The sequence below is a fragment of the Cydia amplana genome, chromosome 2 (genome assembly GCF_948474715.1).
Source record: "Cydia amplana chromosome 2, ilCydAmpl1.1, whole genome shotgun sequence".
NCBI lineage: Eukaryota > Metazoa > Arthropoda > Insecta > Lepidoptera > Tortricidae > Cydia > Cydia amplana.
The window spans coordinates 18564287-18591884 of NC_086070.1; the positions used below are offsets into that span (position 1 = coordinate 18564287).

General features: G+C 39.0%; 1 protein-coding gene across 2 annotated transcripts in view; it reads right to left on the minus strand.

Annotated features, from left to right (window-relative positions):
• Window positions 1-3960: 3960 nt before the first annotated feature.
• LOC134659596 (CCR4-NOT transcription complex subunit 6) overlaps window positions 3961-27598 on the minus strand; it is a 184177-nt gene continuing 160539 nt past the window's right edge. For both annotated transcript variants that reach the window (XM_063515271.1, XM_063515280.1), the window contains 8 exons: window positions 21643-21711; window positions 10649-10806; window positions 10238-10392; window positions 8787-8938; window positions 8075-8299; window positions 6057-6228; window positions 4602-4741; window positions 3961-4077 (listed from right to left, as the gene is read on the minus strand). In XM_063515271.1, the coding sequence (XP_063371341.1) occupies window positions 4001-4077; window positions 4602-4741; window positions 6057-6228; window positions 8075-8299; window positions 8787-8938; window positions 10238-10392; window positions 10649-10806; window positions 21643-21711 (1148 nt within the window). In that variant the 3' untranslated portion in view covers window positions 3961-4000. The remainder of the gene's footprint in view (window positions 4078-4601; window positions 4742-6056; window positions 6229-8074; window positions 8300-8786; window positions 8939-10237; window positions 10393-10648; window positions 10807-21642; window positions 21712-27598) is intronic.

The window sequence follows — 27598 nt, forward strand, 5'->3', positions numbered from 1 at the left end:
ATGTTTTGACTAAAGGAAGGGCTTTTTTAGTTTGAATGATTCTACTCGTATCTATAATGATAATAATGTGTCACGATAATGTATTGAATTAGCAATAGAGCCAAAGTTAAAATAGTTCGATATCATACTGCCCCCTTAGGCCAATTAGCGGTATCTCAAATCAAAATTTAATGCAAACATATACTTTAAATTCTTTGTCTTATAATTCCATTTTCAACTATTTTTGTTTATGAGTTACCGCTAATTGGCTTAAGGGGGCAGCATAATAAGTTCAAGTTTTCAAATATCAAACAAGTTCAGATATTGCAAAGAGGCCTGGGCTTTGACGGAAATTAGTAGATAGACCTAACATAGTAACAAAAAAGTCACACGACGTCAAGAGGAGCTATAATAAAAATATCTATATTATGATCAGTCGCAGTAACTTTATACAACAGTATGCAAGCGGGGTTGGCCGGTCAAAGTATTTTACAGATGGTGCCCGCTTAGGCTTTACCTGTCAATCCTACGAAAAGTGTCAAATTCTTGTTTAAAAAAAAATTGTACGGCCTGGATTCTTGCCATTGATGATGCCCTTTAAACTTTTCGACGCCGTGTCAAACACAAAAGCTGTCACGCTGACGCCACATCACCTAAGTGTCAAAACTGAAATTGAACTTTATGCATATGCACGTAGGTCTATGTTGCTCTGTGATATGTGACCGATTAATTGGTATTTGGCGTTGAACCTACGGTACGGATATATCGGTCATTGGCGTCTAAAAGATTAATCTAAATCTCATAAATCAAAACTAGAAGCAGGTAAAACCTATGCTGGTGCCATCTATAAAGACCTTTGACGGTTGCCAATCCCATTAAGTAGTATCTCTGTAAGGGGTTTTCTGCGTTTTAAGGAGTACCTACCTACATAGTTTTTGTAGGGGATTTGAATTTCGTGAAGACATAATATCTGGTCACATGCAGAATAGCGACTATATATTGACTTAAAACTAAGGGGGCGTGTCGAGAGGCAAAGAACGCCTCAAGAGACATTTTAGAAAATGCACTTATCATATTAATCTATTCTCCGCTTACATAGAGGTCTATAGAATACCAAGGATGGGGGTAGATGGGCTAAAAATATAATAAAAAATAGTCTCGCTGAGAAGTTTGTTGGTACACACAATGCGACATTAACCTAATGATCGCCCGCCGCTTTGTTCTGAGCCGCCAACTCACGTCAACGAATGCCCTACCAAGGTACAGCCGGCACACTTCGCTCTCTCTCTCTCTCGCTCTCTCTCTCTCTCTCTCTCTCTACAGTTCCATCCCTCCACTACCGTCAGTGAGACAGCTATACCGTGCGTCGTCGTTGCAGCGACGCCCACATATTTATACTTGGTCAACCAGATCTTGACAGTAGAAAAAGGCGGCAAATTTTAAAAATGTAGGCGCGAAGGGATATCGTCCCATAGAAAATTTTAATTTCGCGCCTTTTTTTACTGACAAGATTTGGTTGACCAGCTATATATGTTATTGGTTCTCTATACCCCGCGCGTCGAATGATGATAGCTGTCACGCAAAATGTTTGTAGACATTTGGAAGTTTAGCACATTTTTATAAGTAATATTTATGTAATAAAACTACGATAAAACATATTTTTCAACTATTTTTTTAAACTAAGCCCGACCAAAAGAGACTAAGGGACTGTCATAGGGACCATCATACGACGCGAGTGGTATACCTAATATGAATATAACCAAAGAGTTATTAATTGTAATAGAGAGGTCAAGTCTAAGAAATAATCGATCGTGCGATTTGTCAGCCGAAACAGATGGCGCTGTACTACGCATTTTTTTTGGTAATTGAATTGCCTAACATCAACTTTTGACACCCAAAGTTACCGTATATATGTATGTATGGAGCCATACAGTGCCATCTAATCTGCATGACCTGACAAACTCGAAGCTCGAATTTGTCTTAGAATTTACACATCTTAAGCTTTGGTTTCCTCCGAAAGCGGTGCCGTCATATATTAGCGGCCGTCTTCATACAAATACTACGACATCCATATTTAGCCGTATTATTTAGTATAGAGATGGCCGCTATATGACGGCACCGCTATCTTAGGAAAACCGATCTTTACACAATCAATGGATCTTTGATATAACTTTACATGCAACAATAAACTGTTGTAAATAGCTTCTAAAACATGATATCGATTTCTGATCACGAAACCTTAATTTTAATTTCTCCTAGATAACCAAACTAGCACACAGTGCGTCGTATACTATTACTAACAACTTTGTTTTATTAATATGAGACACTGTTACATTTAAGCTGTTAGCAATACTGTACTTGCACTTTATAGGAGAAGCTTTATACATACATTTTATTGTAATTTCGTTTATGAACTGACTGAAAAAACTATCTGCTTTGATCTTTAAAAAGGATTAAATCCCTTGTTAAGACTTTGGTATAGCTGTCTCAAAGATTTTTATACAAATAGAAAGGAAGTCCCGCGAACGTTTTCCGTTTCCCTTCCTACTCGCTACTAACTCATACACACATACACTGCGATGCATGACCAGAATACAAATATTATCTAAATAATATACAGTGGAGGAATTAAAAGTATTTTATAACTAACAATGGTAAATGGACGTTTGACGACACACGCCCACTCGGCAACGTCAAAATGGTTAAAATTACACACCTCACATTAGACTTATCGTAACTTCATTTAAAAATTAATATATTTCTCGAGCCATTCCCCAACTGTATAATATGTAACATCGAAAAACCTAAGCTTATCCGCCACAGATTATCACTATGGAAAAAATATTCTTCATGTACCATTTACATTATTTCATCATAAATATTCATTGACACAATAAGCGTAGGTCTGATTCATTTCATTGATTACGTTTTTAATAGAATCGTCAAAATTAGCACTACTTAACATCTGATTTGTAGATGATTCTACAGAGAAAAACTCCACGTACTAAATAATAATATGCATTGCATACGATTGCAGTGTACGCTCGGTACACGTCATAGCCAAATTAATAATAAGAAGCCACGTAGTGATGCGATATATCGTAGGCTCGGTTTTGACAGCTAAAAGGTACTAATTGTTAAGGACAGCACTCCACGGCGCCATGTTTTGTAGTGACTGGATTGTCAAATATATAACTCTTGACAACTTAGCTACAGTTGTCTTCGGCTACCGCGGTGGTATAGTTTTATTTCACAACTTAGCTACTGGAAAATGTACGACCATATGCGCGCCACCTAGGTACTTCCAATTGTCAATACCGAGCCGATGCAGCGCCTCACCTCGCGCCACTTAGTACTTACTTGACTACCTCACACGTAGACACGCGGAATACATTGCACAGATAGTTCGCTCCTCTCTGATCCGAGCCGCCAAATAACATGTTACGAACGTCCAACTACCACATTTACCTGTACAAACATCACCGCCATCTTTCTAAGCGGATAAAACGAGCACAGCTACAAAATCTAGGTACTATTACACTAAAAATGTCACTCGACGGGTAGGAAAATCAGGGAGCAGCGAAACACGGCACATTCATTATTGCCTAGCGAAATTCGCGCGGATTACAAAACGATATAAACAAGCTCGGCCGGTCGCTCGCGCTCAACAGAAGCGCTACAATATGTTAATAAATAACCAAATTCATCGGGTAATAACGACCGTCCGGCAACATTCACTTACACCCGGGCCACCTCGCACCTAAGTAAAATACACAGAGACTTTATATTTTAGGAGCGGTCGTCTAATTTTAGGAAATCCGCGAAAATAAAAATTAGAACCGAGCCCAAGTAGATAAAATCTCGCAACCGCTAAAAACTTAAAGTATGAAACGTGGCAGACTATCCTCGGGGCCGTCGTGTTGTGCTAGCGCGGCTGTGTGGGGGGGGGGGGGGGGGCGGGGGTGGTGTTGGTGGTGGGGGGGGGGGGGCGCTAGCGGCGCCGGCGCGGCGGCGACGCGTGCTACCTGCGCCCGATCAGCCCGTTGGAGTTGGCGCTCGCCGGACACATCTCCAGCTCCACCAGCAGGGGGAAGTGATCTGGAATATCACCGATCGACTGGTCAGTGTTACGTATTTACTAAAAGGCGTTCCGTTCCTTGAATCCTCGCTCTACGGAGTAAAAATATGTTTTCACCGCACCAGCTGGTACAGGCTCTCTTGATTGCTCAAAAACTGATAGCATTTCATCGCGTTGGTGTGGTTAAATTTGTTTAACCCGCGTGCCTTGAAACCCTCGCAACGCTCAAGATTTCACTTTTCGAACCACTCGCTATGCTCATGGTAGTCATGGTTAAATTTTGGAATCTTCCTCTTGTTCAGGTATCAATTAAAGTACGAGCGGTTAAACAACAACTTTGCCCCCTTGTGAAACAAATAACTATTGTTGTATTTCGAATACTGGCTAGCGAAATGAAAGGGATTTCACTTTTTAATTGGTAATCGAGAAAAAAAAATCCTTCCAATAAAGTCGAACATTATGTTGGCCAGGACATTTGCTACGATTACATACATAAGTTCCTACTAGCAAAAATTAAGTACGATTTACTGCTCAGCGGGCTCACCTGAGGGTATGTGCGGATGCGGGCAACCGACCACCTTGTGTTCGCGGAACCAGTCCTGCGACAGCGGCCCCAGCAGCCCCAGCGGCGTCATCGACTGCTTTGAGTAGAATATGTAGTCGATTATACCCTTGAAGTCAAATCTGAAAACGAAACAATACAATACTTTATTCTCATTCTGGTTTATGTAACCAGTCGATATCGAGTTTATTAGCAGGTTTGAATGGGAGGTAAAGTGCAATGCTAAGTAGTGATGTTGAACGATTTATGTTGATAAGTGATTCATTTCTCACTGGCGCAGTCGGCAGGATAGAAAATAAGTAGTTAGCATATATTATTTTTATGATATATATGTAGTGGCTCTGTGAGCTGTAGACCTTGCAAACCCCAATGGTTCAGCCATTTTCAAAATTTCCAAAATTTGAATCGACTAAAAAATCTATTTTAACCATCGAATCTGCTCACAAAACTTCACGAAAATCGGTTGAGAATTGCGACAGATTGTGAATTGCGGCGTCGAAGTCTGGGCAGAATTAGCTTAGGCGGATTCTATGAACAAGTAGGTATATTTACGTGACACAAATCGTAATCAATGTTGTGTTGAGAAGCTAAAGTTTTTTTTTATATTTATTTATGAAACGGCAGGCGATGTTCTCGATTCCAGTAAAGGAAAAGCTTGTGGGGTACCCGAGCGTTTTCCTTAACCCATATATGCCTATTGGGTCGTTTTCGACCCACTGAATAGAGATTCCAGGCTCTTATACTAATTTTAATGCGTAGGAGCGAGTTTTATTCAATGGGTCGAAAACGACCCAATGATAATGGGTTAATTATTATTATTTTATTTATTTATCTTCTCTAAGTTAGGGTTTTTTTACAATATGAATATAAAAGTAAAATATAAAAACACTTACAAAACATTAAAAAATAAATATAAACACATTATAAAAAAACCTAACCTAGGGTGCCGCCGGCAGCGGGGCAGGGCCCAAGCTACCGGTGGTCAGGGCCGCAGAGAGAGGAACCGGCGGACTATCCGCGCCGTGTCCAAGATCACCGCCTTCTGCATCTGGCCCTTGATCCAACCACCTAGCGAGAGTCTCTCAAGATGTTGGTCGAGACTCTATTATTATTATTATTATTTGGAGCCTGTCGTGGCCCACTGCTGGGCAAAGGCCTCCCCCCAATTTCTCCACAAATCTCTGTCCAGTGCTATGTGTGGCCACTCCTTTAAAAAGGAGTCCAGTTCATCCCGCCATCGCCGGCAGGGTCTGCCAGATCCCCGGTTTGAGTTTTCAGGCTCCCACTCTGACGTGATTTTGCCCCACAACTCACTCGGCATTCCGCAGACGTGACCAGCCCAGTCCCATTTTAGCTTGCCCGCCTTCCGAGCTACATCGACGATTTGGGTCTTGGAGCGTAGCGTGGGTTAATTATTATAACATTTATAACACTCACGTGTAGTTGGTGTAGGGCATGATGTCCTCGCTATATGCGGAGGCCAGTTTGAAGTTGTGCGTGAACTCGTGCTCGGAGCCCGGCATGCGGCGCAGCGAGGTGGCGTACCCGAGCGCCTTGAAGTCGCGATGCTCCGACGATACGCGCCCCGCCGATAGAAACTCCACAACACCTGAAACGTACACAACCAATCATCTATAAATAAATATTGGGGGACACCTTACACAGATCAACCTAGCCCCAAACTAAGCAAAGCTTGTACTATGGGTGCTAGGCGACGATATACATACTTGTATAGATAAATACATACTTATAAACATAGAAAACACCCATGACTCCTGAATAAATAAATAAGTTAAATAAATATTGGGGGACATTTTACACAGATCAACCTAGCCCCAAACTAAGCAAAGCTTGTACTATGGGTGCTAGGCGACGATATACATACTTGTATAGATAAATACATACTTATATACATAGAAAACACCCATGACTCCGGAACTAATATTAGTGTTCATCACACAAATAAATGCCCTTACCGGGATTCGAACCCAGGACCATCGGCTTCGCAGGCAGGGTCACTACCCACTAGGCCAGAAAGGTCGTTATACTCAAGCCCGGTGATTGATGTCTCCAATTTTTGCCTCATCCGTGCCTCGAAGAGAAAAATAAACGTAACCCAAATAGGATAACTCGTCTGTCTGTCTGTCTGCCCCCTTCCCGCCCCATATCTTCGGGTCTAATGGGACTAATTTGTGTTTAAATAAGGGCGAACTGGTTTTTTATATGTTCATTAGTAGTTACAAAATGCTCTTGTTAAATTCAAGTCGCTGACCTTGAAAGCCCACCTGTCAATGTCAATACTTGAAAATCCGTCAAACTTTCGGATCTATTTTTGATTTCCTAAATTTTTCCTTGGTAAAAATCGTCAAGGAAAGTTTTAAGCAGACAACATTTGCATTAACTGCTGATTAATAATCATCAAATTCCTAGCTGTCGCCTAATTAAAAACAGCGCAAATTGCACCCAAACAGTTGATTGCACGTACATACATATCTTCAAATAACCCTCAAAAACAAGCAAGATGAAATTTAGAATTTCCATTCAAATGAGTTGCAATAAATCGAAACTAACACGGCCAAGCATACCAATAAATCTAATTGCTTTAGTATCAAAGCGTCGAAGCAAACACCATTCTCTAAGTAATGTAGAAATACGTTGAAAGCGGACCGTCCTTAGCGGTCGCGGCGGCGGCGCGCTCCGAAATCGTTAATTTATTTCCAAGTGACGGACAAACAAGCCCATTGCCGAGAAAACCGTTAATTGGTCCGTTTGTCTCGAGGATCTGACCCGTCTAATTCGAACTAAGCACTCTGCATTGTCCCACCGTTGAAATCTAGGTCGTGAATATCTTAAGACGCTAACTAGACTCATTTGTTAGCTAGATTCAACTTTAACAATTTATGTCCTAATTTTGTAATCAATCTCTTTCATAATACAGATAACTTGTTCGTGAAAAAAGTTATTTTTGCTTAAAAAGACCAATGAGCCAAGCAAGTCTATGAGGAAAACAAAATCCAGTTAGCTAAACGAGAAAACGGAATGCCGCTTAAAAATACATATTTCCTCATTGATAAAATAACTACAAACGAAAAGACGGATACACAAGAAGTTGTATAAGTAAACGTATATGTTGTATTTTAGCCTAATCAAGTCAGAACGTTTTAGTCCTGCCATGCCCGTCACTTTTGCATATTGTTACTTGTCAAGTTTGCCACGTGAAACCATAGAGAAAAGAATACATAGATTGCTCATTCCATACATCAGTTTTGGTACCAAATAGACTCTTATTTTCAGTGTCGACATCTAGCATCCAGTACTGATAATTCCGCTACTGGATGCTAGATGTCGACACTGAAAATAAGAGTCTTTTTGGTACCAAAACTGATGTATGGAGTGAGCACTCTTGTGTTACTAAATTTCTCTATGGTGAATCTAAGCTTGTTGTCGATAGTTACCGCTGTCAGGCAACGAGTTGAAGTCTCCGCAGAGTAGCAGCTGCACGTTTTCGCGCTGGCCCGCCAGCCGCAGCGTGCGCGCCGAGTCGTCCAGGATGCTGCGCAGCTCGTTGCTGAGCATCATCGTCTGGATCAGCTTCACGTCGCAGAACTCGGGGTCCCAGTGGATGTGTGCCGTGCATACTAGAATTGGCTGCCCGAGCATCGACGAGTCCGTTGGTATGCCTGGCAATTATTTAAATATATAATTTAGAGTTTAGGACACCCGCACGCTCCGTACATTCAGTATTCGTTGCCGCATTATATTTATTTCGAGTGCGTTATGTAGGTGATTGACGTAAACGTCGTAAACCATTCTTCCCATAATAATCATAATCATTTTAAAGACTAATCAACTTAATCTTCTCACCCTTTACCTTGGTTTAATTCAGGATCGGCGGTCGATATTGATGTAGGCGTGAAAGTGCAATAGCAGGCCAGACAAACGACATATAAAAAAATATATATATATCACTACATAGTATAAAACAAAATCTCTTCCCGCTGTCTGTCTGTCCCTATGTATGCTTATATCTTTAAAACTACGCAACGGATTTTGATGCGGTTTTAAATAGATAGAGTGATTCAAGAGGAAGGTTTATGTATAATTTGTTAACCCATGCGAAGCCGGGACGGGTCGCTAGTTACGTTATAAATGGTGCAAGGTGCTCACCATTCTCCCAGGCCGCTTCTTTGGTCTTCAGCAGCGCCGCCAAACCGATGTTGTCCTTGGGCATGACGCGGTTCAACATGTTGTCCGAGCCCTCGCTGTTAGCCATCGCGAGCTGGTTGAATTCGATTAGGTGCTCTTTTACTAACGCGAATCTGCAATTCAATTAAATTAAAATTACTTTATTTCAAGCTACTATTTGGCTCACATCTGTACAATATTTACACAATTCATATACATCAAAATTCACAGGAAAAAAAAAACAAAATTAATAAATAAAATTAACAATGAAATCACTATACTATACAGGCTGGATTTTCTTTTTGGGTCAGTGAGGGCAGCTACCAGATCCCGTGCTGCTACGAGAAAACGGTCGTAGAAGACCTTCCTTCGATTTCAAATTAATGAAGATTGGCTTTTACAGATTTTGGAAAAAACATACAGGGTGCGAGAAAAAGGTCATTTTTGACATGTTTTTTTTATGCCAATCGATCCCATTCCAATTGAGGATCAAAAGCTTGTATGGAACCAAAAAAAAAAATTCCGGCTAGAAAAGCCACAAATCGAGAAAAACTTTTCCCATACAATTTGTATGAAAATGAAAACTTTTATTTTTCACATGCTATTTTTGTATGCCAATCGGTTCCATTCCTATCCATTATCAATAGTTTCTTTGGGGTCAACTTATCTGGCCAATCAGTCCTGTTACATTTAAGGACCATAATACTGTATGAAGACATTGCTGTAGGACTGATGGGCGAGATAGAAAATTGTGAATAACATTTCACGTTTTCTCCATAGTAAATGTATGCAAAAAGTTATTATTAATTTGTGATTTTTAAGTACATTACCGTAAGTTGACCCCTAGGAAACTATTGATACTGGATAGGAATGGAACCGATTGGCATACAAAAATAGCATGTGAAAAATAAAAGTTTTCATTTTCACACAAATTGTATGGGAAAAGTTTTCCTCGATTTGTGGCTTTTCTAGCCGGAAATTTTTTTTTGGTTCCATACAAGCTTTTGATCCTCAATAGGAATGGAATCGATTGGCATCAAAAAAAAAGTTTGTCAAAAATGACCTTTTTCTCGCACCCTGTATGTTTTTTCCAAAATCTGTAAAAGCCAATCTTCATTAATTTGAAATCGAAGGAAGGTCTTCTAAGACCGTTTTCTCGTAGCAGCACGGGATCTGGTAGCTGCCCTCACTGACCCAAAAAGAAAATCCACCCTGTATATTATAGGTATATTTTAGAATAAGGGCCATACACCATACTAGCGTCGATTGAGCGTCGTTGACGTCTACATAGTCAGCGCTATGGAAAATGGCGTTGCTGCACAGTTGCGCCAACGTTGCGTCGAACAGCAGCGACAGAGTTGACTAGACGCCAATGGGCCACTCAGGATCCATAATTAAATATAGGTAACTAATAAAAAACACTTGTCACGTACTTTGCAGATCTGAAGAAGATGGCACAACCATCGACGTATTTTCTTTCCGACTCGCCCATGGTCTTCGCTCGCGATTTTGGTGAGAAAATGCCGTCGTAGCCGTCGCTTTTAAGCTCTGGTAGGAAGAAGTTGTAAAATTGGTCGGTTTCTACTTCCTGCAAACAGAGTAATGATTTACATATGAATATTTTATATATCACCGCATTAAAAAGTAAATAAAAACATATATTCCCATTTATAGACGGGTCTAACGCGAAATTTAAATATTGTAAATAAAAATATTACAACAGTAGTTCCTTTGCACATATGGACGTCAAGATTAGCGTTAGATTTTGTATAGATGTGCCGCCGTGTCGGCGGTTAGTAAAGTGTATGTCGTAAATATGTAAAACTGGCCAGATAACCACTAACCTGTAAACTAATTAGGTCTGCGGAATAATGTCTAATTTCATCCAGAATTCCTTTCTTCCGGTAATCCCATTCTAACGCCCAACTGGGGCAGTAGCCATACATTTGTCTCGTGGCGTATTTGTCGCAGAGGACGTTGTAGCACATAACCGTAAAGATACCTGAAAGTAACGACATTTTAGACATTTATCAGAATATACATCGCCTTTTCAACCTTCAAATTATACATTTTGAGCATCGTTTTGTTAATCTACACTCTGACATCTATTTCTTTGATTTGGAAATTGCTCTTTGTACTCTAAGATACTTATTTACACGTACATGTAATTAAAGGGCAGTAGGGATCGGTACTAGTAGTATTTGTAAACAAAAAAAAAACATTGTCGAAAATAAATTATATAATAGTTAATAGGCCTTACAAGTTATTGTTTAACCCCTGGTCCTAATATTGATATACGAGCAACCGAAAAACTCGCTACGCTCGTGGGGTAGGTATGCCGCTAAGCAAGAAAATATAAATTTATTCTACGAAATATTTATGCTTAAAGTCCAGTACACCATAAAGGCGATTCTCAGCTCCAACAATTTATCTAAATTAATTTAGTTAATTGTGGCAAGCAATTGTTCCAATTACAGTTTCGCGACAAGTGTTCTTTGCGAGACCAATTAGTCGACGTTGACGTGTTGTTACGATGGCGGCGCATGTTTGCGTGACAAGTATAAACCTAATTCAGCATTGTTGTATTATGATGCATCTCCATTATAACCTTACCAGCGAGCAATATTCTCATTGGCACGCGCCGCAATAGTCTTAGTATTTGTCTAATTGGCCATCTCGGGCAGCCGCTTAAAGATATCGTGACTCCGCGCCTTTCCCAGCGTGCTACAATTATGGGTTTCACCTGTATTCTTTCGAATGGGGATGAAAATGAGCCGTTTAGCAGTCACTCAAGCCGTCATCTTGTGAGCCCGGGGGCTAGTCGTGTAAGATGTATTAGAATCATTGTCGATGATTAGAAAATGGCGTAGGTATACAATTGTGTGGAAGCGCTTAACAGCTCGCAAGCATCTTAGTACGATAAAGACATAGAAATCTGCTAGAAGTAGGTAGTAAATTAGGTACGAAGAAGACAACAACGACCTCTTAGAAACCGGACAGGAAATTAGACATGAGGGTCCTCTGGCTAGGCTGTTTCAACGTATCCACTTATTACGTAAACTAACGTAGCACGACTGTGCTCTCTCACGCTGCATGCCATTATCTCAGATTTATGCGGACGCGGCGCGCTCGCAGTCGCACCCGTCTCATTACGCGAATCAAAAAGCGCTGGGACGATGAAACCAGCCGTCTAAATGTCGACTTCGTGGAAGACCTTGGCGATGCAATTATCTGGATTTAATCGCGCCCCCGTCACTCACAGAAAAGGTAGCGACAATGCACGAGTGTAAGTTCAACACAAAGAGGTCGCTACAGAAGAACAACAGTTGAGAGACAGAACAATAGCAGGTGACGGGCATAGAGCTGTGGCACGGACAAATTGATAACGATCATAAAGCGCATTCGCATTCATGCTAATCGTAAAGGAGTCAATGTAACCGAAAAGCCATCAACGCTGCCGCAGCACGTGCTTTGGCAAAGTCCATATTATGCGGTATGCAATTCCAGCAACGCGGCGCACATAACAAACGTCACGTATCTATTGATGCGACAAGACACAGATCACGACAGGAATCAGGATTGTTTAAGGTGCAGTAGAGTCAGAAAACGGAGTGTTTAAGTAGCGCTTTTTTGGATCACAATACTTTTTTTTCTCGCTCCCGGACACGCACTTCCATCTCACTCACGCTTACGCTCAGTGAGAGTAAGAGAAGAACACGAGCTTACTGGGCCTTTAAGAACCTCATAGTGGAAATAAAGCGAAAGGACACCCGCGCAAAAATAAATGTTAAACTACTTTAATATATAGGTAAGGCATGTTTTTTCATTCCAAAATAAATAGACAACGATGATATATTACGTGTATGAGTAAGTATCGCATATCGATCAACGAACAATGAAGGAAAGTGTCTCGCTACGACAGTCACATTACTTTTGATAGACAGTAGGCCCATTGTATGACAAACTTAATGCGTTTTATAGGGCTCCATTGCAGTAGACTACACTATTATGGATCGATAGTGTCGATACCACACACAGAATGTTGCACGTTATGCAGGGTTCGGAGGCTGGCGTCCTGTGATGTGTGCAGCAAAAAGGAGCAATCGGAAAAGGCGTGGTAGCGGCGGATGTCGGGCAAGTGAAGCATGTCACGACGAGTGTGGGTGTGTCTGCCGCGATCGTGCCACACCGCAACGCACCGGTTTTCGTCCACAACATAGCAGCCTGGCCCACGTAGAATCACTCATATTCTAGTCAAGAGATAATTAATTACTACGATACTCACCGTTATTAATGTGGGCAAATAGTCAAATACTATAATGTGTGTCATGTCGTGCCATTTTTAAATAAATTAATGTGCTAATATTCCAAAAAATGTTAATTCCAAACTATGTAATGTAACTCAAAAAATGTCTACAAACATCTAATCCACATAAAATGAACTGAAAATGAAGGTATCATCATTCGACGCGAGAGATTTTGAAACTATCAATTAACTATGTGTGTTAGGTTTTTTATGGCATTTTTTTTATTTAAATATAGCTAATAATATATTTAAGCTCAAAAATAGCAATAAGCTGTATTCTCATTAATAGCGGCGCGAGCCGCGCAAACTGTAATATATCGTAAGAACTCAATAGGTGCTAACAAGGCGTTGTTAACGATCGTTTTTGAAACGTGCCTGCTCGGCTTCAGCTTAAGATTTCACCTTTGCTAATAATGAATCATCATTCAATTTACAAAGGTTTCTTGTTTGATGATTGGTATGCTTTATCTTGTAGATGTAGACTGAAATTGTGAACCAACTTGTTTGAAGAATAATATAAACACAAAGTTAATCATAAGGTGGAGCGAAACATTGACAGGTATTCTCTACGATTGCAGCATAGAGTCGTAGTCGTTCATAATAATTTGCATAAGAAAGGCCATAATTGCAGCGGATCGAGGCGCTATTGAACGCGGTGCATCGAGCAGTGCAATGCAACATATGGCTCGTTCGTATGAGAGCGAACATCTGTTCTAATTATTGCGTCTGACGAGTAATTTAAGGGGACGGTATATGACGTTTTCGATTTAGACCTCACTTTGTGCAATCAATTTGTTCAATGAATGATTAATAACTGCATTAAATTATACGCAAATCTGTTCACGAAGAAGCCGTGTACCGGCTCTTCACGCCATATTTTTTTTTATTTCCTGTAATTCTCTACAAATCGACACTAAAAGTGTCCAAAAATCAAAATATGGAGTTCCGTTTGAGCAAGACGCATTACAGTTTTGTCTTTGACAGTAATTGAGTTGTTGTGGGATTTTGAAGGCTAGATAACTAAACTACCAGATTATTATCTACTAATATTTTTACTCACAAATACAACACAGAAATTCAATCCCAAATGTAAACTTTCGTATAATTTCCATACATTGACGACATCACTCAAAACTCTTCTTCGAGTCAGATGGCCGTTGGCCTTGCATCGAAGCAGACGTGTACATCGTCATAGCTCGTTTTTGACATTAATAAAGACATTTCATCATATACGCATACGAAAATGTATACCAGTAGATAAATTGTATTTCATAAAATAGGGTAAATAAATATAATCACGTCGAGCTCCAGTCAAATTTTAAATGTGAGTTGTTGTTATTTACGGGTCGTAACGGTCGAAAACAGCAGTAAATTATCCTAAAACAATACGATTACAATCGAATTTAAGTAACTTGTTCCTTCAAAACCCGCTTAAAATGAAAAAAGTTTAAAGACTCGTTTTACTGATTGGGATTGATTTTCATTATGCTGGTATCAATTTTGCGTCATTATAAAAATGTATATGACTTCTGTACGTCAATGACTTTTGATGTCAATTAATTGTAATCTTGTATTTATGTTAGAGAATATTATATGTTCATTTAAATATTACTCATCTATTAATACGAAGCGTAATTCGTTTAATACCTAAAGACTTGCAGTGTCTACACCTACTTTGTTGACGTTCGTTCCGTCTATGTATGCGATTACGTAACGTGCTGTTCTGATAATCTTCAAGAATCAAGATAATTAATAACGGCAAGACCAGCATTTAGTACCAGCGAGTTTTGCGGATTTGGAGACCGAGATGAAGCTTACAGGCCAATATCGCTGCGGCCTGGCCTGCTTATTGTTATGTGTATAAATCGAATGTTATATTAATTTACTATAAAAAACAATGTTTTATTTCAATGACATTCTGTGCGTAGAGGTATGTATGTTTCGGTGATTATAAGAATTATGTCCACACAATAATCGTGCAAAGCAGAGACTGCATTATTTCTTTACGGTATAAGCGGTAAGGAAAAACTCATTGGTATCCTGGCTCGTACCAATGAGTTTTTCGGAACTTATGTACGAAATATCATTTGATATTTACCACTAGCTTTTCGGTGAAGGAGGAAACATCGTGAGGAAACCTGCATACTCGTAGTGCATACATTTGCGAAGAAATTCAAAGCTGTGTGTGAAGTCCCCAATCCGCATTGGGCTAGCGTTGAGATTATTGTCTATACAGGGTGGTCCAAACCGTGACGTCCAAAAATCGTGGGCTATCAATGTACCCCATATGTATGTTAGCCGATTTTTCGTAGTTTTCAAGTTATGATTTTTTAAGCTTTTAACTTTTCCTATGTAGGTAATATTCTCCGACCGTCCTTAGTCTGGGACCGGTCTGAAAACCAGCGCCGGGCACCTAGGCCCGGCACACGCTGAGACTGGAACCCTTTGCCTAATACAAAGATCTTCTCACTTTTGTTTTGTATATGATAACAACTGTTTTATTTTATTATGTAAGTAATTCTAACTCTATTTTATGTTCATGTATGTGGCAATAAACAATTCTTATTCTATTCTTATTCTTATTCCTATGAAATTCCGGGGTTCCCATACAGAGTGGCTGAAAAATAACTGCATTCCGTTGCCAGGGAGGTGTTGGGATTATACTGAGCAACTTTTATTATGGGACCAACCCCGAAATCGCGAAAAAAAAATTGGCTTATTATACATTTTGGCTAGTCCATTTTCTATGGAAGGGTAATTTTTTTTCGCGGTTTCGGGGTTGGCCCCATTGTAAAAGTTGCTCAGTATAATCCCAAAACCTCCCTGGCAACGGAAATGCAGTTATTTTTTAGCCACTCTGTATGGGAACCCCGGAATTTCATATGAAAAGTTAAAAGTAAAAAAAAATCATAACTCGATAACTACGAAAAATCGGCTAACATACATGGGGTATATTCTGATAGCCCACGACGTGAGGAATCTAAAAAAAAATTTTTGGACGTCAAGGTTTGGACCACCCTGTATATAGGCTGAATTATTATTATTATTTATAGGCGGTACGGTACCGTTATTATTTATCAATACCGCTTCGTTTTGAAGGTACTATACCTGTTGAAATATAAAGTACGGTACCGGTATAAAATTGCAGCAGGTACAACAATTTTTTATAGGTGTACAGTCAGCTGCAGAGAAAAGGTACCACCCCTGCATACAATCTTCTATGCAGGGGTGACCTGCAGCTGACTGTACCTAAACCATCACTGACCGAGCGTAGGCGAAGGTCTCCGTTTCAGCTTGGGCAAAAATACTTTCGTTTGTTCGAATGTTCTCCTTTGCATATCACATTTCTCAAATATCTCGAGAAAATTTGTAAGCAGGTTCGGTAGTTGGATATAATTACTCGGTTTCTTTTTTTTTTATAAGTTCTAATAGGCAGAGATTGTCATAAAGGACTTAAGCGACAGTAGGGTCTGTGGTACTTAAGACCATTGTGATTATTCGTAGTGTCCGACCGAAGATTCGGTTTCGGTTTCGGTTTCGGCCATAAAATCATGTTTCGGCCGTAGTTTCGGTTTCGGCCAAAAAACGGCCGAATCTTTCGGCCTGGCCGAAACATACGAAATAGTACTTCGTATTATGAAACTAAACTATGTGACAAAGACCAAAAGTTGGCGAGCAAGTAGGACAACAATACTTATATATACAGAAATTTGTGTTTCGGTCGGACACTAATTATTAGGTACTTACTGATTACGCTGCGCCGCGTGGAACGTGAGGTGCGTTGGGGTAAGTACATACAAATCATTCAAGAAAAAAATCCCTTTTAAGATCACTCGTGTGTCTGCCCCTAATAGAGTAATTCAATTGAAATTTGGTACACATTTTTCACATATGACAAAGAGTCGGTGATCCAAAGATGGACTAGTAACGTAAATAAATAAACTTTTAACTTTGCGGCCATTTTTTTGTATCGTGTGATATATCAGATATTAAATTGTAAGATATTTACTAATAATAAGCATTGGTCACGTAAATTATTTTTAGTCTTTTTTTGCAAGTATGAATGATATAGAACATTATTTCAATTATTTTTAAAATTAAGCCTATCCAAAGGCGACTTGGAAGATGTGTCATGGGGATCTATATTCGTTGGGTGAAAAACAAGTTTTTTTGTCTAATTATCGTTTAAAACACAATCGATCGTCAATAACGCGGGCACATAAAACAAAAAACTTCTTTTTTCACTCATAAAACTCCTTAAACCTAATAAGAGCTAAACAAAAACAAGTGCGAGTCGGACTCGCATTCTAAGGGTTCCGTATATTAAGTCCGTCTCACGCTTGACTGCACATTTCTTATAGATTTTCCTGACATATATAGGTAAAGAACTACTTTGTGTATTTTTTTCAAAATTTTAGATCCAGTTGTTTCGGAGAAAGTGGGCGGAGAATGATCATTTTTTGCCTATTTTCATGAATAACTGCTGAACTATTAATCCTAAAATTATAAAAAAAGTTATGTTTGAGATTCTTACAATGAGCTCTTTTATTTGATATGTAACACTATATAGTTTAAAAAACATATTTTTTAATTTTTTCATTTACCCCCCCCAAAAATGGCTACCGTATTTCAAATTCTCTAAAATACATTTTATTTACGTTACACGTCCATCTTTGGGTCACAAATTTACATTTGTGTGCCAAATTTACATATGTGTGCCAAATTTCAACTGAATTGGTCCAGTAGTTTCGGAGAAAATAGACTGTGACAGACGGACGGACAGACAGACAGACGCACGAAGAATTATATGTATATGCACTTATCCCAACGCACCTCTCGTTCTACGCTGCGCGGGGTTCATTGCCGCTCCTACCGCCGTAAGTGTAAGTACAACTACATCATCAAGGCTACGATCGAAGATAATCAGTTCAGCACTGAAATAATAGCGGTGGAATGCCAGTATAATATTTAATTATTTATTTTAATTTTATAAATTTAATAGCAAAATAAATAGCGAATATAGGATACTCGTACAAGTAAATCTGTAAAGATCTTAGGGGTACATCAGCCGACATATATTATTAAATTTTATTTTGTCGGCCTTAATTAAATTTCCACCCTGCCGAAACTTTATTTATTTAAATTTTTAATTGAATTGATTTTTCGCCTTATGAATAACCGTATAGAGTAGTAAATAACATTTTACATCTGACTTAATGACATCTGGGTTTATTCGGTTTAACTTTACAAAACGCGTATCTCGACAAAGCCATAATATGCAGAAAATAGTTAACAATCAAATGAATTAAATTAGAATTTAAATACGTCACGTGTGACATGAACAGACAAGGAGAGCAAGATTTAATGTTTGTTGTTTCTCTTTCTTCTTTCAATGGAACGTTTTTACTGTTTCTGTTCCTCAAAAGAGGTCAGTGGTTAACACTAAACTCAAAACGCAATCTTAAAAAAACTTGATGGGTCAATGACCTGTCCCAGTAAAGTGAGGTAGTGTGCGTGAAGTGCGCTTGTGTGTGAAATGGGGTAAATTGACAGAATCTGAAAATTTACCCACCTCTACCGTCACCTTAACGAAGCCGAAGCCAAGTCGATTTTAAACGAATTGCAAAAACCTACTCGTGAACCAAGTTCTGTTCCGATATACAGGTTTTCCTGAAGTCTCTCAGTAATTTTATACCTTTAGCGTTTGCGTCAAATCCGGTAGTTCTGATATTTTACAGACTTGTTTATAATGTTGGCTCAATGAATAATCCAACTTTGTGGTTCGAGCGCCGAATGCAACTTTGTCAAAAATCTATAATACCGTTGAATATTATATTTTCATAGTAATTTTAACCTCTTCATTCACTTCCGACCTATCCGATCGTCTTGACAGCGCGACGAGATTGAGGAGTACCTATAAAAATACCTAACTAAAATAAGCCATACATGTCTTAAAAAGTTTTTCGGCTGTATCACGTGTCTGTGTAGCCATAGGATTTCTCTTGGGAATATAGGAGTGTGCGGAAAGTACGGATTGCATTTGTAAGATTCATGTATGGCCATTAATCACATGTAATGGGTTAAATGCAATTGCAGTTACCTCGAGAATAGCATCAGGCCTTACCTGAATGATTTACCGTATGTTAAGTCAGCGTTCCGTTGAGAAGTTTGAATTGGTTACAGCTTTTTTCTTTCATTAACAGATTAAATTGGTATATTTGTTTACATATAATACAGAATCTTCAAGCGAAGCTAATAAGATAAACACGTATTTATTTGTGTATCTTGCAAAAAAACATTACTTACGTATTTACAAGGCACTTAGTTGCCACTGTTACGGTCAATTGGGCAATTTGGGCAGTACACTTAAATGCGTAGCATGAAATGTTATTCTTATTAAAGCATTTGTCTAAGGCTCAAGCTTCAGGGGGTTCGATAAGCAAAAGAACAAGCAGACACATTTTGCATGTACCTATACTTGTTCAGTTAGATATATGTATGTACATATTAAACTGATGATGCCGGGGAAACCAAGAGACTTTTTATTTTTCAGCGTTGTACGATCCAACCGCGTCCTTTGGAACCATATAACATATAAATATATCTGTTGGCCACGCTCATCATCAATGAGAGACCGCAGGAGAAGTATAGTTTAATCGGAACCGCAGGTTGAATTCCACTTAAGGTTCCGTTACACAGGCGCGTTTTATATGTAAAATCGGCTTGCCCCGTTCACGCCCCGCCCGGAAAACGCGCCTGTGAGACGGAATCTTTAGTGTTAGCGTTGCGACAGATCGAAGATCGCGGTAGTCATGTAGGGTCAAGTTAACGCCTTTTGAAAACTATTTTCTAATTCTACCACAACAAGTGAAGCGTGAGCAAGGGGAGGCAAGTGGCTTTACAGTGGAACCAACACAACAAACAATCCTTGTCCTTTTATAATGCGACAGCTGAGACAAAGTTGCGTGAAAAGTCATATCGAATAAATACATTTTATTGTCAAATAAATAAAACACCACTTGTGCCCACTGCATAATATAACTCATGGGTTGTGACACTTAGCAGAACAGCGCAAGATATTCTGATATTTCTGATATACTACGAGCACTATGGTATTTTGATCTTGTGAATAATATAATTTCATTTACAGTAAAAAAAATTTGATACCCAACCACATTTACTTCAATAACTATGCTAAATTATATAGTACATTGTACAATTAACGAACCGAGTTTGCAATAGGCGTTCTTACCCCCGGAGTCACAGTTACACACAATGTTTTCATCACACTTGCGAAGAAAAAACTAAATTTTAAGCGAAATTATTCTCAAATACGGTAAAATTAATCCTCCATATTGTCATTTCTTGACAGGTTAGGCATCAAAGGCCTACCCGTCACCTATTCGGCATTCAGCCACGATTGAAAATTATGCAAAAATATTTTAAACGGTTATTAAATTAATAAATTTTTATTAAACATAAACAAAAATATTAAATTATATACGTCAGTATTTTAAAAAGTAAAACTCGTTTACTTTACTTGGTTTGTATGAATTAGTGACATAATTTAAAAAAACTTTATATCGTACCTACTTAGGGACCAGTAAGTAACCATAATACGCTCCGTCGCGCCACGCCCCGCCCGTGCAAATATCATGATTCATGTCAGATCACGGTGTGCTCCATTGCGGATTAGATACGCAAAAGAAACATAAAACAAATAATAACATTATATGTTTTACCATGGAATCTAGGCAAATTCGTGTGAACCGTCAGCTAAATTTTTTGGGATTTATATAATACGCGCTATGGTCCCTCTTCCAGTTTATCTTTTCGTTGTGGCAATAGCACTATTAGTGGAATATTTTAATACATTTACTTGTTAATAACCATAACCAGCTTTTTATTTTGGTTCCACATGAACATCAGTAACCATGTCATGGTAAAGTATATGGGTCAAGCAGATATTTAAGCTTATTCCTATAATTCTAAATGTTTGACAAGACAGTCCAGATTCATTTATCGCGATCGTCACCATATTGACATCGAACCAAACGTTAAAACTTTAAAAAGTTTAAAGCCAGTGTGTATATATACCTAACCGGTGAGTTACCAATTGTACGTATAGCCACAGATGTAACGGTCCCGGCACGTATGAAAGATTCATGTACGAGTCACGATCGGGACCGATCCTGTATCCCGTAGCCCTCGTATGGGAACATTACCATAGTGATGGCGGGGCGGACCGCGGTTGATTATATTTATGGGACGCGCCGCGTGCGCCGCGCCCATCGTGCCACTATGACACTTTATTAATGATCCACTCGCTAAGAATCTTATAGAAACATGTAACGTATTAGGCAAACTGCAAATTAAACCATGTAGGTACCTACTCGTATATCGCTCAAAACTAAGCTTGATGTGATGGTAATTAAAAAACATTACAAGCTGACAACCACACTGATCGCACTTAGTGATGCATTTTGTGACGAGAATAGCTGTTTCAATTTGAGATAAATTGCGTGTACTTACAGGTAGGACGAGTTCTGTTAGGTCGCGTTAAGGGTATCCAAGGCCTCTGTGGCGGCAAGGTGGCAGTGACTGTAACAAAAGAAACAAATCATTAAAAAAATGAACCGCTTTATCGCTATTAATTTTAAGCAACGGATCCATCGAACATCGGAACGACGAAAAAATTAATTTGCGAGCTCCCGAACAATCGCAAAAACCTAGCAATATCCATACCGTTATTGTTGCTCGTGCCTCGTGCCCGAGAGTACATTGTAGATTTATTCGCAATTAAAGGCGTACATTCTGCAATAGCATTAAGCGAACCCTCATAATTCGCAGAGGGAGCAAAAAGTTGCTAGTTTGATAATGCAATCGCTTGCTAACATCTCTGAGTTCGATTTACATTTGTTACTGTTTGAACAAAGCTAACTAATAGACCGCGAGCCACGAACAGGTTTCCATGACCAATCGCCTCCCAGGCGATAACTCCTATAGTGGTTAACGGCTACGTATGATGAATCCTCGTGGACGTCAGCTGCCGCTCCGTTGGTGGGTTGAGGAATGGCAGCAACCGAAACACGTAAAAAAAAAAATATTTTCAGTCATCGCCTCCCGTTTGATACTTTGCCAGATGATAGTTTAGGTGCTATTGTTAATAAAAAACATCGTCAGCCGGTTGTATCGCGGTGGAATCACCGTCAGCTGGTCATATGAACATATATTCGATTTTATTTATTTATTTGCTTGATATGTTCATGTGACCAGCTGACGGTGATTCCACCGCGATACAACCGGCTGACGATGTTTTTTATTAACAATAGCACCTAAACTATCATCTGACAAAGTATCAAGCGGGAGGCGATGACTGAAAAAATATTTTTTTTTTACATGTTCATGTGACCAGCTGACGGTGATTCCACCGCGATACAACCGGCTGACGATCTCTTTTATTAACAATAGCACCTAAACTATCATCCGACAAAGTATCAAGCGGGAGGCGATGACTGAAAAAATATTTTTTTTTTACATGTTCATGTGACCAGCTGACGGTGATTCCACCGCGATACAACCGGCTGACAATTATTTTTATTAATAATAGCACCTAAACTATCATCTGACAAAGTATCAAGCGGGAGGCGATGACTGAAAAAATATTTTTTTTTTACATGTTCATGTGACCAGCTGACGGTGATTCCACCGCGATACAACCGGCTGACGATTTGTTTTATTAACAATAGCACCTAAACTATCATCTGACAAAGTATCAAGCGGGAGGCGATGACTGAAAAAAAATTTTTTTTTTTACATGTTCATGTGACCAGCTGACGGTGATTCCACCGCGATACAACTGGCTGACGATTCTTTTTATTAATAATAGCACCTAAACTATCATCTGGCAAAGTATCAAACGGGAGGCGATGACTGAAACCAATTATTTTAAATTTTAGATTGTATTTATTTATTTGCTTTATAAATTCATGTGACCAGCTGACGGTGATTCCACCGCGATACAACCGGCTGACGATTTTTTTTATTAACAATATCACCTAAACTATCATCTGACAAAGTATCAAGCGGGAGGCGATGACTGAAAAAATATTTTTTTTTTACATGTTCATGTGACCAGCTGACGGTGATTCCACCGCGATACAACCGGCTGACGATTTGTTTTATTAACAATAGCACCTAAACTATCATCTGACAAAATATCAAGCGGGAGGCGATGACTGAAAAAAAAAAATTTTTTTACATGTTCATGTGACCAGCTGACGGTGATTCCACCGCGATACAACCGGCTGACGAGTTTTTTTATTAACAATAGCACCTAAACTATCATCTGACAAAGTATCAAGCGGGAGGCGACGACTGAAAAAAAAAATTTTTTTTACATGTTCATGTGTACAGCTGACGGTGATTCCACCGCGATACAACCGGCTGACGATTGTTTTTATTAACAATAGCACCTAAACTTTCATCTGACTAAGTATCAAACGGGAGGCGATGACTGAAAAAAAATTTTTTTTTTACGTGTTTCGGTGGCTGCCATTCCTCAACCCACCAACGTAGCGGCAGCTGACGTCCACGAGGGTTCATCATATATGGCCGTTAACCAGTATACGAGTTTTCACCCGGGAGGCGATGACTGACGAAATTTGCGCCTGGCTCGTGGACCATAAAAAACCTAGGTCTATTGTTCCCCTTACTTTGTACACTAAATGAGAAATTGCGAGTTACATAGGGAAACTCCCACTGTTACAATAACGGCACTTATAAAAATCAATACCTACGCCAAAGTTTGAGTAGGTGGGGACACATGGGTACTTATGTACAATTTATTCAGTTACTTAATAATATATAATAACAACTTGTTCGCTTAGGCTTAAGACGCGATTTAGAAGATATACAATTTATGATATTTACTCATTTGATAAGCCTTTATAAATCAATTTCGTTCATTCACGCTGTCACATACATAGGTATACAAAATTATATACGTGTCATCAGGAAGATACGACATGCTCTCTAACATCAGTGCAGTCTCCCTTATTATTATTTTTCTTATTTTTTGTAGAAACTACCTACCTACCTACATCATTGAGATATAACGAGAGACGATATCTCGAACAAAATGTTTCCCCACCTCAAGGAAGTGCATGCACTTCTTTGCTTTTAGTACGTCATCGACCACTGAGAAACTGCCACACATGTACAGAAAATTAAAAAATAAAATAAAAATTAAAATTGCCTTCGTGCGTGTTAAAAAGTTGCAACAATATAGCACAAGAAAATATAATAAAAGGGATGGAATAACATTTCACCGGTAAGCAATGGAATAACTGTTGATTTACGATTATTTAGTTTATCACGAAACGTCACTTTCGAACATTCGCGGCTGGAAGCCATTTTCTTCGGCGCAAAGATTAAGTTTCCCAGACGTGACACATTGGTACCTACGAAATGGTTGTATACGTTGTTGGTTAATTGTACAAAAGTTATGAATTATATATTTTTCTCGTTATTTATTGAATGTTTTAGTCATAATAACGTATTTTATAATATAGTGGTAAGTGCAAAATTGTTACCGAAAATCAAATAGAAAATGTGATGAATCGTTATTGAATATAGTCCGTGTTACAAGTATGTACTTAGAATATTGTATAGAAATAATATTTTAGGAAAGAAACCTTGGTTCCACCCGTGCGATATATATTAAAAGTTATAATAAAAAAAGGTAAATTATATTCAAGTATGCGTTTTAGTGGTTGGTCCCTTTAGAAAAGTTGCTCGGTATCACCTATATATTCACGTTGTATAATATTGCAGGTCATTAAAAAATAACCATGTACGTAGGCAGAATATGAGCAGTTGTCATAACAGTTTCGCCTCTGGCCTAGATACGCTTATTCTTCACCTTAGTGACAGACGTCAAACGCCGAAAACGGCGGACACATGGCGGACAGAATTTGTTCGAGATAGCGGCTCTAGTTTACATATTACCTATGTATGTTTTTATACAGTGTAGTAAAAGCAAAAAGTTACCTATTTAAAAATTTAAGTCAATATAAATAAATGATTTTACCCTATATTAGAGCAGAGCGCAGCTCATGTAGAAATTAAAATAAAATAAATGCTACATACCACTTTTAGCTAGCGACAACCACAGCAAAAAATATTTTAACGCAGCCATCGTAACAGGCTTGCAGTCGATCAGATGCCAGATAAGATAAAACACATATTACCAAGTGTTTTGCAGTGCGTTGCTTTGTTATCATCCTGTCGAAATGTAGGTAGAACTTAATATGTAGTTTCGAGTTCGGTACTGGCCCCGCCGGTGGGTATAACTCGTACACATTGTCATCGAGACTTTAGTTTAAAGAGCAGTAATCAATGGGATGGGATATGGCGTGTTTTCCTGCTAACTTGGATAATTTTGACGTAAACAACTCTTTCTTAATAACTTATTAATCCTTTTCCAGTGATAGAACAATTTACCGACCACATACGTGTCAAATCAATTTCAACCTTAGCAATCCAATTTAAGCTTCAAATTAGATGGGTCTTTTGGTAAATGTGACTTGTCTTCAATTGAATCACCCAAACGGATCTACATATTTGGAATATATTTAGATTTGTTACGAAAACCCTCTAGATTGGTGCTTACAACCAGTGTTGGCCGAACGTTAATTGCAATTGACCATTAACCAGTACAAATTGAACCATAAACCGTAACGGACGATTACAGTTTACTGTTCATTTTATAATGGTTAATGGTCAAAAATAATCAATTACATTAACGTTTCGGCCAACACTGCCTACAACCTAGAAAAGGGTTAGTTACCGAAAAACATCCAACAATCCCGAAGGCAAAGGCTTCAGTTGACAGACCCATAACTTTCAACACTGGCATTAATCACAGATAAACGATATGTTACCTACTTAATTTATATCTTCTGGTCTTTCCTTACCAAAAATAACAGCGGTATTAAAAATATGTAATGCCTCTTTAAATGGAACCAGACTCTCTACAAAGCATAGTTCTTCTTCATGCTTATGCTACTGATGTGAATGGTTTCATCAAAGAAATGGCCAAATTAAGGGATAAGTGGAATAAGTGAGATTTGTCAAGTGGTGAAGTCTCATCGATGCTAGCAGTCTCTCGGGCAGAGGTGGCAGAGGCGTGAAGTCGGTGCAACGGGCGCGCGGGCGTCGCCTCATTACACTTTGTAATTAGGACCGTGGGCTGCGTGCAAGCCGCGGCCCTGCACTAAATCACGACAGGCCTGGTTTAACATGCGCGACCGGCGCCCTCCAAACGGGCATAGCTCACAGCGTCACAATGTACCTCTTTACCCACGGCTTATTGAATATTTAATGTAAAAAAACTGTCGTGAAAAGGATGTCCTTTACATATTTTGAGGTAGGTAAACAACAGTACGTCGAGGTGGTTCACTCTGTCGGGGCTTTGCGTGACGTTTAATTATCGCCATTTACGGATGCCGATAACTGCATAAGTCAAAGATTCGCACCGCAGCGACTTTCTCGAGACCACTCCCGGGCTCGTCACGAGTTCCGACAGCGCTAACAAGGCGGTACAAGCCAAACAACAAGGTGGTGCAAGAACCAACACACGAGTGGTGAATTGAGTGAAAGTCGAATAAGCACTAGATAGGCTCAATGATAAGAATCAACATACTCTTCACATTGTTCGCGCTCCGATACATGAGATAAGGCTTTCTCCGTTCGTCTGTCGCGGGCTACCGTAAAGATGCCTCGCAGTTTATTATGACTCTACATTTGCAAAACAGGAGTTTATGTTTATCTTACTAAATATAATCACTATTCACTACTTACGCTTCCCGGGCAGCAGGTGTAAGTTTTTTTTGAAATAGTAAATAACAGCTGTAAAGGCAAATTACTAATCATTCCAGCATAAATCAACATCATTTCAGGATTAGTGTTATGTAGTGTAGGCGTTTCTCGTTGATGACTTATAGGTTCGAACACTGACTTGTAGGTAGGTGGTTTTCTTGGAACGAATGTTCTATATAATTTGTCATTTTTGGGATAAGGCTTCGAAAAGCGAACTCCGGACTACTTTAGGATTCAACTGGGAGCCTGTTATGGCGAGGAAGGAGTAGATATGAGCTATTGATTCTGTTGAGAACTTTTTATCTATATTTACGCTAGTTTATATCCAAGTGTTCATTCACTCTTTAGGCAGTTACTAGTTAGTGATAAATAAAAGATTACGACCATACAGTACATACTACGTGTACGTATTTCTTTCATGTCATGAAGCAAATTTAAGACTTAAATTAACAAGGAAGTCAATGGTGTTAAAAATAGCGGGATAGTAAAGACGGCCAATATTATTTATAAGCGTGAAATAATATTATACGACCCGAGGGCACGGGGTTAATCAATTCCACGCAAAACATTTTCAGTCCATTGACTATACCATCTTCGCTAGACGCTG